General features: G+C 46.7%; 2 protein-coding genes across 2 annotated transcripts; both read right to left on the bottom strand.

The window, feature by feature from the left end:
• Window positions 1–50: 50 nt before the first annotated feature.
• CCDC174 (coiled-coil domain containing 174) lies at window positions 51–9,667 on the bottom strand. Its single transcript, XM_078612369.1, has 11 exons — window positions 9,115–9,667; window positions 7,883–7,984; window positions 6,524–6,624; window positions 5,531–5,589; window positions 4,690–4,912; window positions 3,770–3,868; window positions 3,350–3,486; window positions 2,952–3,046; window positions 2,124–2,262; window positions 1,355–1,498; window positions 51–446 (listed from the first exon to the last, which is right to left on the bottom strand). The coding sequence occupies exons 1-11, from the start codon at window positions 9,157–9,159 to the stop codon at window positions 190–192; spliced, it is 1,401 nt and encodes a 466-aa protein (XP_078468495.1). The 5' UTR covers window positions 9,160–9,667; the 3' UTR covers window positions 51–189.
• A 2,286-nt stretch (window positions 9,668–11,953) lies between these two features.
• LOC144731173 (gamma-crystallin S-like) lies at window positions 11,954–13,749 on the bottom strand. The gene is made up of 3 exons (XM_078612139.1): window positions 13,666–13,749; window positions 12,614–12,856; window positions 11,954–12,244 (listed from the first exon to the last, which is right to left on the bottom strand). Exons 1-3 carry the CDS (start codon window positions 13,672–13,674, stop codon window positions 11,966–11,968), a joined length of 531 nt encoding a protein of 176 aa, XP_078468265.1. The 5' UTR covers window positions 13,675–13,749; the 3' UTR covers window positions 11,954–11,965.
• Window positions 13,750–14,480: the final 731 nt, after the last annotated feature.

The raw sequence follows: 14,480 nt of genomic DNA, 5'->3' as shown, positions 1-14,480 counted from the left end.
TTAAAACATTTCAAAATAAGCCATGAAGACAATCACAGGATTCTTAAAAATTAGCAACGGAAATATTTTATTGTATACACCTTTTTTTGTACAGATCCCCGTAACCATATCCCATCGTTCACTGCACACACACACATTGCTCGCTTACCAAATGAATGATACGATAAAAAGAATGCTGTACACTGTACATTATTTATTCGACTGCTTGTAGAATGCAAGCATCTCATCCAACTGAGTGGGTGGTTGTGCGGGCGTGTGTTGAGAGGAGTCGGATGTCCGTGGACCCTGGGTGGCCATACGGGGGGGGGGCAGCCTCTCGCTGCTGGGAAGGGTCCCCGCTTTGTTGCCACTGAAGTAATTCGTGGGAGGTGCAAACTCAGCTGGGCGATCGCGTGGCAAACGCTGCTGGGACCCGTGGCCCTTCTGCCAGTCCTGCAACATGAAGTCTGCACGGAGGAGGAGAAAATTATTAAGCTAAACTAGACACATTTTTTATTATTTTACCAGGTAAGGCCCACTGAGCTACGTAGCTCTTTGTCAGAAGCGACCTGGGCACAAATGATAGCTCAAGGATGAGTGGCTTATCGAGTGAAATTGATAGCAGCCAAATACTCTAAACAGATGTTTCTAAATGTGGAAGACGAAAAAAAAGCAGAGGATCCGGAGAAAAATCCACACGATCACAGGGAGAGCATGCAAACTCCAAATATACAGGCATCAGGGACGGGATCGAACCCACGAGGTAGTTAACATCTCGCCACCGATAATGCTATAAAACCACCGCAATCAATGGAGTAAAACTTCATTTCATTAAATAGGAACATGACAAGAAGCTCTCCAATGTTTTTTTTGCTTCCGGACTAACGCGTGTTGTTCGTGACGTGCGACGTTTCGCTAATCGTGCTGGGAGCTCTCCAGGGACTGCTGCTTCGTTACGATATGAAGCTGCCAGCAACGTGGATCAAAATATCAGACACGTTCAACAAGAGGTACAACCTACAAACACTATCGCCATAGCTGCAAAAACATACGCAGCAGTACCAACATGAGCAGTTGTTTTTGTAAGAAAGCAAAGTACATTTTAAAAATTGTGAAATGAGTTACAGCCATTTCAATATGCCAATTGTATTTTCTGCAGACAGCAGCACATGCCACATATATCAGGTAAAAGCTCCATTTTAAGGCAGAGCCGGACCTGAAGCAATGACCTTTATTGAGGTCAAGTGACCACACCACTATGTGATCCAGCCTAATAGTAGATGAACATCACAAGCATCAACAACTCTTTAGACTGTCATATATACAAGGCCACAAAAACCAGACAAAGTACGGAGCCGAATGCTTTTTGTCTTACCTTTGCCTTGGTCCCATTCTCGGACCCGTGGCATTTCTCCCTTCTTGGTGTCTCTCCTCACTTGTACCACGACCTCCACCTTCCCTGCACTCGGCCCTGGCTGGAGGACATCCTCTGCAGGCTCTGACCCAGCACGTAAATGTTCTGCAAAAAAACGATTGAGGATATTTGTAGTGGTACAGTGTCATTCAGATAACATTCAATAATTACAGCAATTAGACAAGTTAAAACGTGAGCGAATGTTCACCTTTAGTTCAGAAACAGTATATTTTTTTTATAACCAATTAACATCGATTTTACAATCCAAGAGCCCTTCACCATGTTTATGAATAATACAAATGCAGGCTCAGCCTGCCACTGACTGTTGATTTGCAATTTAGTGTTTTATTTTTACTCTCATTCATAACATCTTCTATAGTGGACTGCTACGATTTGTTTGCACCTCAGTCACAGTGCACAAAGCCGCAACACTTTGGTGGATGCACAGTCATCTCCGTAGGACGTAGTCTATCCTGCGTGGCAGTGACCCGAGTGCTGGACAAAGTGACGAATATTGCCAGAACACGGGAGGGCTAAAGCAGAGCTTCACATTCCATATAACAGCAGTTGGCAGAAGTTCAGCGCCCACTAATGGATACGATCAGAATCTTTTGAAAAGAAAAATATAGATTCAAAATGTACTGTAGCGATTGGTTTTTGCTCTTCATAATTCATGCACGAGAGTCAAAATGTGCACATTTCTCTATCACCGCGGTGCGTTTGAACCAACCTCCATCCAGCATCTCTCCCTCGGGCCCATCCGTGCCAGGCTTCTTGCCCTTGCGCTGGCGCACTCGCTCCAGCCGGGCCTCCAACACGGCCTGACGCTTTTCCTTCAGCTTCTCTCTCTTGGAGCGTTGGTCTAGTGTCTGTGCAGAAGCAAACCACGCTTGGCGAGTGTACGTAGTGGGGGTGTAAAGCAAACGATTCGCCATTGGATAGTCGCAAATTTAAATCCCAGTACGGAACCAACTTAGCGCATAGTCATCCCTCCAGGGTCAATGAGATGGGCAACTAAGATTGTTCAACTACGCATTGATCAATCGATTTTTCATGTCCACGATACATCCAAACCACATCTTGAAATGTTTTGAAATTTCCACAAATTACATGTCAAATGAATTTAACCAACTAGTTAAGTGAGGGCAAAACGCTACAACATAATTCCGGGTGAAATGTTGGGTAAAGCTTATAGGTTGGGAGGATTGATTGGCGAGTTTGGCATTGGATTAAGGAGAATGAACATTAGAGTGGACATTTTTAAACAAATAATTGGAATCTAAATAATGGATGCGAAGGCACCAAAATGGAGAATTATAAATAACATTAAATTCACTCTCATGGACAAACCCTAAATTGTAAGGGGTGTATCTATCCCCCCATCAAATTCAACACGAGCAATTTGACAACGGGTTGGTGTGATGCAAAGATTACGCTTCCATGCTTCCAAGGATAGGACAACAGGGTAATTCCAGGCAAAAACAAGCAGCAACTGACTTAGTCAATCGACAGCGCTCAGTCAGCTGGTGGGCAATGCAGAGGAACCATATTGGCCCACCTGATCTCGCAGCATGTCCAGGGTATCCATCTGTCTCTTGCGCTTGAGCTCATCCTTGGAAAATGCAAAGTAGCCGACGCCCAGATCTCGCACCTCTGTTTTGAACACAAAGAGGACGCTGCACATGCGTACACAAACACCCGCACACGCTTGCAAGCAAGACTCTGGACCAGTTTTGTACCTCTGACCCCATCAGAAGGGTCGGGCTTATTTCACGCAATGCTACTGGGTTGCCAAATGTTACGACCCATGACGCTTTACAACAACAACGCAAGAACGAGTTTGTGCATAATGTTGATGAATTTTCGTGGACTAGGGTGCCGTAGCTTTGACGGGAGTGCTCCTGCCAAGAACATACAGGAATCTCTCCCCGTGGGCCTGTGTGCATGTGTTCGCACCGTGCTCTCGGAGGTGTTCGTAGTGGATAGGACCAATTGGCTGCGCCCGCAGCTCCTCCTGCTCTTTCTCCCAGCGCTCGCGTTCCATCTCCTTTCGCATATCCTCCGACAGCAGAGTCCGTTCACCGGCCACGGGCCTGCCAGGTTACACACAAAGATTCAACAACAACAACAAAAATCAACAATGTAAATGGGTGGTCATTCACTTGCTGCCTCCCCGTTTGGAGAACAGCTCGTGTGTTATGTACATCCATTTACATGAGGGTACATTTCTATACGTATTAAAACAAGTTAAAAACCTGGATTCTGTGTAAACCACTCAACATGAAAACATGTAACAAAAGAAGGCATGTCACGATGGGTAAATACATGTACGCGTGATTGCCCGTTAGTTAAACGTGGTGAAAAGTGGAATCTCACCCCCTGCTGCCAGACAGCTTTTTGTCCATTTCCTGTAAGTCACGCAGGTCCTTCCTCAAGCAGCGTCTCGATCGGCCCAGCGAGTCCACAAAGTCAACCCTGCACACACACAAATCAGGTGCATTGACAATTTGCCCATGCCACGAGATTGTTCTCCCCTCTCAATGCTCACATCGACTGGCGTGTGCATTCACAGACATGCACACGTCTGTGCAATGCTAAACTCCGTCTCATGTGTGTACACAATTTCTGTATCTTAAGAAATACAATTCAATAGATTTTAAATGCAATTGCATTTTGTGATTTGTACTAAGTTTCAGGACATGCAGCATCACATGACCCACTGGAAGAAGACAAGTTTTATTTAATTTACTTCAAATAGAAGAGACAGTTTACAAGCAGAGGAAAAGAGGAAGGCCTTGAGCCTGGACTTGAACCGGGGCAGGGAGTTGGTAGCATGGATGACCAACAGCAGGGAATTACAGAACACGGGCAGCAATTATTAAACTAAACATTTTTATTTTGCCAGGTAAGGCCCAATGAGCTATATAACTAATTTTCAGAAGAGACCTGGCTATCACAAATGATAGCTCAACAAAGATGCATATCATGTGGACATTTACAGCAGCAAAATACTCTAAACGCATGCTTCTAAATGTGGAGGGGAAAACCGCAGCACCCGGAGAAAAATCCACGCAGAACATGCAAACTCCAAATATAAAGGCATTGTCAAGGTCAAGATCGAACCCACGACCTCTTGTATGCAGCCGACAGAAAGACAAGATTGACCAGCAATGTTGGCTAATGCCAAACAGGATTACACACTGAATTTAGAACATAACAGTTCACAAACCAAAGATCATTCATCCCGAAGATCACCTTCAGAAAACATCCATCCTAACCCGTGAAAAGCCTCTCACCATTCTTCACTCGGGTTTGATGGTGCTGGGATATCCTCGTCTTTAGCCAACTCCTCTTCCTCCTCCTGCAGTCCGTTTGGATGCCTGGCCCTGGTTGTCCCTTCGTCTGGGCCCCCCACCGCCTCCTCCTGCTCCCGGAGGCCACGCTGCGCCACTGCGTCTTTCTGTTTGTCGAGAAACTTCTGAGTGAAGTCCACCAGGAACATCTCCTCTGCCTCCTCACCTTTACAAGCCATCCAATATTAAACACACAAGATGCACGTTACTAAAAGGGTTTGTAAGAAAAACGCACATGATTTAAACGTGCAAATGTACCAATGGAGGTAACTGCAGAAGAACAGGTTTGACTCGAAAACACAATTCCCAAAGTGTCTGCAGTGTGAATAAGTGACTTCACACAAATGAAATTCCTTCAGTACTCCCAGATTTTGTAACTTTTCTCCCATGATGCAGTTCTGCAGTCTTAAATTAATACACATTTATTTTCATTTACACTGGCTTTAATGTATTCAGTCTTGAATGTGTACGAGTTAATGTGCTATTCTTATCTATGGATGAAACCAGTTGAGATTTGGCCTGCTTACTCATTCTGCTGTAAAACACTTTCATAAGGTGTATAAGACAGGTCAATGAACACCACACATTATCTTACGTGCATATATTCCCTCCTTGCTTGTTTGTTATACTTGTGTGTTTATAATTGTAATCGACATCAAGAATCAGAGTCCTGCAGTTGACATAGATCGAACAAAGCAGTGGTGTTTTGTGGCCAGAGTTCACTCACTACCCATGACAGAACACCGGTGGTAAGGGACACGATCATGGTTATGGTTCTCCATACCAGGAAGGCCACCCTTCTCCATCTGGTCGTACAACTTTGCTTTTTCTTCCAATTTCTCCCTGTAAAAATCACAAGAAGAGTGACCAATGGTTGTTAATAATCAAGGCCATTCAGGGGGAAAGAAAATTATCTCGAAAATACCACCTTTGCTGCTGTGTGCCACAAAATAAACATTTAAGTAATTGGAACTGTGGAGCATGTAATAAAAGATGTAACCACTGATTCTCTTCATTAATGCAACTCCAAAAGGCAGCAGAGCAGGAAGATGGGAAGAGAGGTAAGCATAAGTGGGCTGGGTTTGTTGAATGGGAGGGTAAACTATTCAGGATAGACAGTGAGACTGGAAAATTCGATATGCAAAGTCATTGGATTGGAGGGCAGCAAAGATGTGGTTAAATGTTTGGAAGTTAGCCATATATAACTTTGCTATTTTGACCTGCATGATTCACAACCTATACTTGAAGTACTCTTTCCTATAACATCAGTCAACTCAGCAGCATTCGTTTAACAGCCTGACTGACGATGTGACCCAGAAAGATAAAACTGGTCCAGTTTCCCTGCTTTAATGCTCCTGAAAAACATGGGTAGAGAAGGCCTAAAGGCTACTTGATGAATGTCACCTTGTTTCATGGTTTGCTACAAAATAATGCATCTTAAAACATTCTTCACTTAAATTGCCATGGTGCAGTTTAGTTATTGAACATGTTCTGATGTTTGAAGATTTACATAGTTCAATAGCTGCCAGCTTTGCTTATAATTAAAGTACTTCAGATGTAGTCCAGGTCACATTCACAACACGGTCCAATGTTGATGACAATGCTAATGTTACCAAGAGATGCAACCTCTCCTAAATTATTTCCATCCCACTGAATTATCAAGAGAGGTGGTGGTGGGTAGTAGCTTGGGGAGTCCTTCATCCAGCAGTGGAATGAACATGCCTGCTGATGAAAATCAAGGGAACGCCAACGGTGTTTAAGTGTAACCATAACTCACCTCGCCTTGTCCAAAGTCAATTCCTCCTCCGTCTTTTCCTTCTGGTCCTTCTCGGAACGTTCCGCAACACCCACATTCTGTTTATTCCACAATCCTGGTTTCTAAAACACAAGACCAAAGGCAACCAATAAAATCACAGGTGACAGCATTTACCCATGTCACTCTTGCAAATGACACTTATCCTGGCTAAACATAATAAACTTGAAACAATCTGGAAAACGTCTTAAATATATGATCCTTATGGCGGTACCCCGGGGTACAAAATAACACAAAATGGCCGAGGCAATTAAACATGTTATTTCTGGGACACTATTTTTGTCCAGGGGTGTGTGTACTTCACTCCGCGACTGGGGTACCAATCAATCCCAAATCGGTGCCACTCCGCGATGTCGAAACACAGTGAGGACGATTGCGCCGAAACCCTGAACGCTCGCGGTACGCACCGTGGTGGTGCATCGTGTACGGCTCGTCGAGATGAGTCGATTGCCGCATCGCAACCATTGACAGACTAAAAATGACTGCATCACGGACATTATGCGAGAGCCGGGGTACTTTGGTATCTCGGGGTACCGCCATAAGGTTCATATATGAAAGGCATAAAAGCATACACTGGTGCAAGTTTGTTACAAAATAACACTGAACCATAAGAGTAAAACGCCAGTATAAATCATTACTCTGAAATTGTAAAGATAAATCTGCCAATTACTTACGATTTGTGTATTGATACAACTTTATTTTACCAAGTGAAAACCCAACATTGAGACTGACTAGTCCCTTCATGGGTGACCTGAGTCCACAAGATACAACCATCTTCTTGGTTCTTTCGGTAAAGTCACGTAGAAGGGAAGTAATAAAATAATAAAAAAATAAAACATAATAAAACAATTCTCACGACGTTTCGGCCACAACGCAAGCAGCCGTCCTCGCCTGAGGACGGCTGCTTGCGTTGTGGCCGAAACGTCGTGAGAATTGTTTTATTATGTTTTATTTTTCTAGCCTGAGGACGGCTGCTTGCGTTGTGGCCGAAACGTCGTGAGAATTGTTTTATTATGTTTTATTTTTTTATTATTTTATTACTTCCCTTCTACGTGACTTTACCGAAAGAACCAAGAAGATGAATCCCTGCAGTCACGAAAGCTTTAAATCGAAAGATACAACCAATAAGATACAATACAACCCAAGCATGCAAAGCTAATACAACAGAAACTTAACCCGTGCATTTTCACCTTAAAAATCATGACCACCTTAACCATACATGCTGTTATAAACGGGAGACACCAGCGAATATGTAATTTCTCCTATTCTCTACCGAGAGCAAGTATTCTGGTGCATACAAGCATACACTCATGGCCACGTTACCTTGATGGGAAGCCTCTGAGTGGGCAGTCCTTGCTCTTGATGGATCTTCTCCTGCTTGAAAGACTCCTGCTTGCGGTAAAGCTCGGCCTTCAGGTCCACCAGCTGGAGATATGCGTCACGACACACGCGGTCAAGATTGCACACAATCGTTTACAACCTTCATACAGGTTTTTTGGGTTAGATCGCGTAAATATAAATGCGTCGTTAAACCCGCCACCACCCGACACAGCCAACTAGTAAGGTTTGTCACGTAAACAGAACGTGCCAATTGGCTACCAGTACAGCACACCGGTGTGTTGGAGAGCAAAGCCACAAGATTTACTGAGTACGTCTTTCCAGTAATTACAACTAGCTTCATCAGGCGACAGCCAGAGTTGTGGAGAAATCCTCCCGGTTCGTTCCTTAGAAGTGGGGTGTAGATGCGATCACGACGTCGCTTGCAAGACCTTCTTGCGGGAAGTAGAGTGGATTAATGAATGCATATACATGATTATGGGTATCCATTTCCGGTTGGGTTATTTATATTGTAATCAACGTACGTTATGCACGCCAATTAGTCTTGTACCTCCTGTCGATTGTGTGCACTAAAATATCCGTGCCTGATTTAGTCCAATGGCAATCCCCATTGAAGTATGGTGACCTGCATAGGCATGCATTTAAACGTACCCTCTCGTAATGTTACCCCTCCACCACTCAACTCGACACATGCGAATGTATACACCATACATTGTAAGGTGCGAAATAAGTTCAACATACATAAATGACGATTGTGTTAAAGGGAGTCAATGATAACGGCCTTAATTATAACGATGGTGTTAGTATATTCATATTCTCAGGTTTTTTCGGTAAAGTCACGTAGGTAAAACATTAAAAGTAATGAAAGTAAAATAAAACAAAACAAAAATAAAATTCACGACGTTTCGGAGGCAACACAAGTCTCCGTCATCAGGTGGGACCGTCACAGCCAGATTAGCTGCATCAAGTGAAGCAATGATTCAAGATGTAATCCCTTATAAGCAAGTTGAAGGGGGGAGGAGAGGGGGGGGGGAGTTCATCAGAATGTGGTAGCCAATGAATGGAACGTATCGGGAGGGAGGGGGGTGGGAGGGGGAGGAAGATACTGTTCCCGTGATGACTGATCATACTCATCATGATTATGATGCTCTTCTATATATTCATGACAATGGTTCTTAAACCTTTGGGAGGGGAGGGGTAGAGACACGACGACATACCGAGGACGCGTTCACTTTGAACACGATCTTCTTCTTCTTGTCCATCGTCACGAGCAAATCGCAAAGTAAACAAGCCCCGCCCGTCAGCCACCACGCGTGAGAGGGTCTTGACAGACTGTAGGGGGGCAAGTGCTGTTAGCGAGCGCCTATGAAGTCGGCACGGCACACGAGGGGGTGGCCAGCAACCACGCCCGGCCGCCTTTGTCTCCCCAGTGGCAATGTTTACTGCACACCGCGCCAGGTACTCATTTGAGGCCGAGTCGATCTAGAGGAGGCCCAGGTACCCGCACACTGGGGTTGGTGGATGTGAGCGCGGATCAAACTCGGGCCGACGGGCTTCGTAGCGCAGCGCAGCGTAACGCGAACCGCTCCCCACGACGCTACCCCCTCTACACGGATCCCCCCTCGACACGGAGCTCCCCTCGATACGGACCTCCCTTCTACACGGATCCCCTCGACCCCCTACACGGCCCGAACTTCCACCACCGGGCTCCCGTAGTCGTCCCCACGGGCTGCCATCTTGCTACTCCCACGCCCCCTGATTGGTTCCCGCAGCCGCGCGTAGTTAAAACGCCGCATTCCTATTGGTCGGTGGGCAGGAGAGAGGAGGTGTGGGGGGCAATTGAGTGGTGTCCGGGTACGGGTCGCCGAGCGGGTTCCGTTCTCGCCAGCGCGATTCGTTATTCGTGGTATACAGGTTTCTATAGATTACGAAAAAATAAGAATATTTTTACCCTTTCTGGCAAAAAGGTGTTAAGATGTTCAAACACCAAATGTAAACCTTTTGCAAGGAATAAAGTTCAAATTAACCTCGCAAAAGGTTTCTGTTTGGTGTTTGAACATCTTAACAGCTGTTTTATTGCCAGAAAGGGTAAAACTATTATTTGACTTAAAACTTTCGTGACTGCAGGAATTCATATTCTATGGTTCTTTCGGTAAAGTCACGTAGATAGAAAAAATAATAACAATAAAATAATAATCTTGAACACAAGGTCCGATTTAATAACACAGTGCATACAAATGCGTGACCTGGTCCCATCTGTGAAGGAATCATTTTTTGAAAATTTGTGATTTTTTTAATTTTTGAAAAATGTATTGCTGTGGTTTTCACACCTGATGATGATTGATTGTGTTGCAATCGAAACGTCGTTAGAATTTAATTGGTTAATTTTTATTATTTTATTATTTTCCTTCCACGTGCCTTTGCCGAAAGAACCAAGAATATGAATCCCTGCAGTCACGAAAGTTTTAAGTCGAAATTCATATCAGGTTCATTATTATATTTATTGAAACCTTTAGCCTGGCGAAGACAGGCTTCATGAACGACTGTCGTTTTATTTAAACGCCTCTCGCTGACCTGAAACCTCCGCATTGGCGCCGCCTGGTGGCCACCAGTGGAGCAAACTGGTCAATGTCACGATTCCCCCAACTTTGGCAGCCCTGCTGCCATCCATCACTTCCTTCCTGTTCAGCCACCAATCGCCCTGGAGCAACTCCGACAATTTCTTATTTTGGTTCGATCTCTTTCAACAATCTCCACGTGGAAACTGTTGTCAGAACCAACTTTGGGTCTTCGACCTTCCACGAAGCTTATCGGCCAAAACCCCTTTAACCGAATTCACTGCACAAACCACGGCAGCAGATGCGGTTATCTGATGATGCACAAATGGAAAATTAACAACTCTCTGGCAGTGTGCAACTGTGGTTACCATCCACAACAGACCATGGAATTCACAACGACTACATGGCCGATTGACATATAAGAGGAGACATAATCGCAGCGATGCACGACTCCGAAACTCCTCGTGCAATTATTGTATGGCTCATTCACCACCTCAATGTAGACTCGCACAGAGACCCATAGACTCGCATAGAGACCCATAGACTCATATAGAGACCAATAGACTCACATAGAAACCCATAGACTCACATAGAGACCCATAGACTTGCATAGAGACCCATAGACCCACATAAAGACCCATAGACTCGCATAGAAACCCATAGACCCACATAAAGACCCATAGACTCGCATAGAAACCCATAGACTCATATAGAGACCCATAGACTCACATAGAAACCCATAGACTCACATAGAGACCCATAGACTTGCATAGAGACCCATAGACTCACGTGGAGACCCATAGACTCACATAGAGACCCATAGACTCGCATAGAGACCCATAGACTCACACAGAGATTCACACACTCAGAGATCTATAGATTGATACTGAACTCATACATCCACAGAGACCCAGACTCACAAAGCCATCTATAGATACACACTGATACCTATACATGGAGAGGACCCACAGACTCACACATAGAAATAGAGGTTCACACCGAGACCTTCAGACTCGCAGACACACACAGACTCACACAGACGACTATGTGAAGTCGGTATCAGAGGGATAGACTCTTCTACTCCCGCAGCGTGGATCTTGCTGATTAACCACCTCACTGTAACATTACAGTAGCTTCTCTCCATCTACAATTGCCGTGTGAAAGAGACCTCGTATACAGAGTAGAAGCACACCCACAAGGAAACTCCGATACACACTCGGTACTTTGCAACATCGTAATCCTTTATTGAAATCTGCAGCAAATAAGAAAATAATTCACCAGGTACTACATTTGTCTGTGTCAATGAGGGGGTGGGGGGTGGGGAGAGTTGCTTTCGGAGTGTCGTTCACCAGGTTAAGTCGCGCGTGCGCGTGCGTCGAGGCGCGTGCGCGCACACACGCGCACACGCACACACGTGCGCACACACGCGCATGTGCACACGCGCACACGCGCGCGCACGCGTACACGCGCGCGCTCAAAGTCGCCCCGTCGTCGTCGTCGTCCACGTCCGTCAGTGCTTCTTGATGCAGCGCACGGACTGCACGGTGGGGCTCGAGGCCCCCCACTCGCTGCACTTGCGGTAGTCGCCCTTTTCCAGCAGGTACTGGCGGCCCTTGTAGTGGGGCTCCTCGTGGGCCACCCAGGCGCCGTCGAGGACGCGCACGGAGCGCACCTCGCGCCGGCGGAAGCGCTCGAGCAGGCACGGGCAGTCGTCGGCGAGCTCCATCAGCTGGCCGCCGAAGTCCTCGCTCTCGTAGAGGGCCACGCGCTGCTGCTGGGGGCGGTCCGCCTGTCCCGGTTGGAGCGCGCGGGGTGGGGAGTTGAGAGGGAGTGAGAGAAAGAGTGTGAGAGTGAGTGTGTGAGAGGGAGTGTGAGAGTGAGTGTGAGAGGGAGTGTGAGAGCGAGTGTGAGAGAGAGAGTGTGAGAGTGAGTGTGAGAGAGTGTGAGAGCGAGTGTGTGAGAGGGAGTGTGAGAGTGAGTGTGAGAGGGAGTGTGAGAGCGAGTGTGAGAGAGAGAGTGTGAGAGTGAGGGCGAGCGAGGTGAACCCCGGAGCCCGCTTCGTCAGGGGCCGCACTAAAGGCCACGAGGAGCCGCCAGTTTGGCCCGCGGGGCCACGGAGCTGAGTTGGCCTCAGTGGTGCCGCGATGCGAATTCAGACCTCGCGGACCGTCCTGCAGGAGCCCAGTCGCTCGTTGAATCCGGCCCAGCGCTGGTAGTCGGGGAACTCCCCGGGCTCGAGGATGTACATGTAGCCCTTGAAGTCGGCTCGCTCGAACACCACCCAGGCGCCAGACTCCACGCGGATCGAGTTGCAGCGGCTCAGGAAGGGGCTCGTGTTGGTGGTCTCTTGGCTGCACTCGTAGCGGCGCCCCTGGAAGTTGCGTTCCTCGTAGAAGATGATCTGCAGAGAGAGAGAGAGACACACGAGGAGCAGCAGAGCAGGTAGCAACGTCGGCACCCCTGGCCACCCCGGTTGGTGAGGGATGGCGCCCTGCAAGTTGCTCACTCTGCGCTACTCCGCCGAGAGGGAGCTCTGGAGACAGGGGAGGAGGGGTGTGGGTGCAGTGAATTGTGTCGCGAATTCCGTGACGCAAGATCCCATTAAACAACACCATCGGAAGGAACGGCTAACAAACCCCACTGTTGTAAAGGACTATGCTACGTCGCCACTGCTGAATAGCCCCGCAGTAAATAATTGTACACCGACACGTTTATAGATGCCGCACTTATTTTACTGGGATATCGAACCTGCTTATATCATTACGACATTTGACATTGCAAATTAGTGGGCATATTGTCCGAGCGAAAGCATTTTACACGCATATATACAAAACGTAAACATTCTTCGTTTCAATCGGAAATAAAAAGTGTTTCGATCAATAATAAAAAAAATGCGTGGCAGTCGAGTAATCGAAGCAAAGTTGCAAGTTTCTCAAATCCCTCGACCGCCTCTGTCCACCCAGCAGCATAAACGGTTTCACCACAGCCAATGGGAGGACCACGTGGTGGAGTAGTGTACACAATTTCTGCCCAGCGTGGAAGAGTAGGCCAAATGACCCTCTAGATGTGTGCTCTCTCAAACACCCTCTAAGCGGAGGCCTATCCGCCGCCAGTGGCGGGAGCTACAAAATGATTGCAGGGCTGCGCATTTAACTTGCACCCAAGAACAACAAGTGTGAGTGCACAGGTGGTGCGCGCAGGGCACGTTACCTTCCCCATGATGATGTTGATGTTGCTGCTGCTGCTGTTGCTGTGGCCGCTGCCGATGACCTTTTGTAGGCTGCTGGTGGTGGCGACGGTACCGATGTGGGGCTGGAGGTGCTCTTTATATACGCTCCCGGTACACGCTTTGCGCAGGGGGGGAAATGGCCAAACAAATCCGTCGATGCGCGACTTTTATTGTCCATTTTAGCACAAATCAGCGGGATTGCAATTCACAACAGACAGGGAGAGATTGCGAGATATCCGACGCTCATTATGCACACACACACACTGACACACACACACACTGACACACACACTCACACACACTGACACACACACACACTGACACACACTAAAATACACACTGACACACACACTGACACACACACACTGACACATACACTGACACACACACACTGAAACACATACACTCACACACACTGACACCAACATCGCGTTGCGTAATGGCTTACGGTGCCTGCTTATGTAGGCAAAGTGTGATTAGTTTGGTGCACATTAACACGCCGCGTAGCGCAAACTTAACACAAAACATCATAACGAGCAACAGAGAGCGAACACTGCACGTGTCAACAACGTTCTTGGTTTCTGTTCAGTCAATAAGATCGGGTTGATGCGACAGGCTTCAATGCTGTTGAGGAAATGATACTTTCGGAAGAGTATTTTGCCAGCGATGTGCATGTCGCATTGTTTTTTGCAGTTCATTTAATTTGGTGGTGGAAGTATAACATCTTGAAAAGTATTCAAACACTCGTTCGAAAATCATTACAACGTCTTAGTTCAACGAATCGCACGTCACGACG

This window comes from Lampetra planeri, chromosome 38 (genome assembly GCF_965212315.1).
Source record: "Lampetra planeri chromosome 38, kcLamPlan1.2.h2, whole genome shotgun sequence".
Taxonomy (NCBI): domain Eukaryota; kingdom Metazoa; phylum Chordata; class Hyperoartia; order Petromyzontiformes; family Petromyzontidae; genus Lampetra; species Lampetra planeri.
This window is presented reverse-complemented; position numbering and strand designations above follow the sequence as displayed.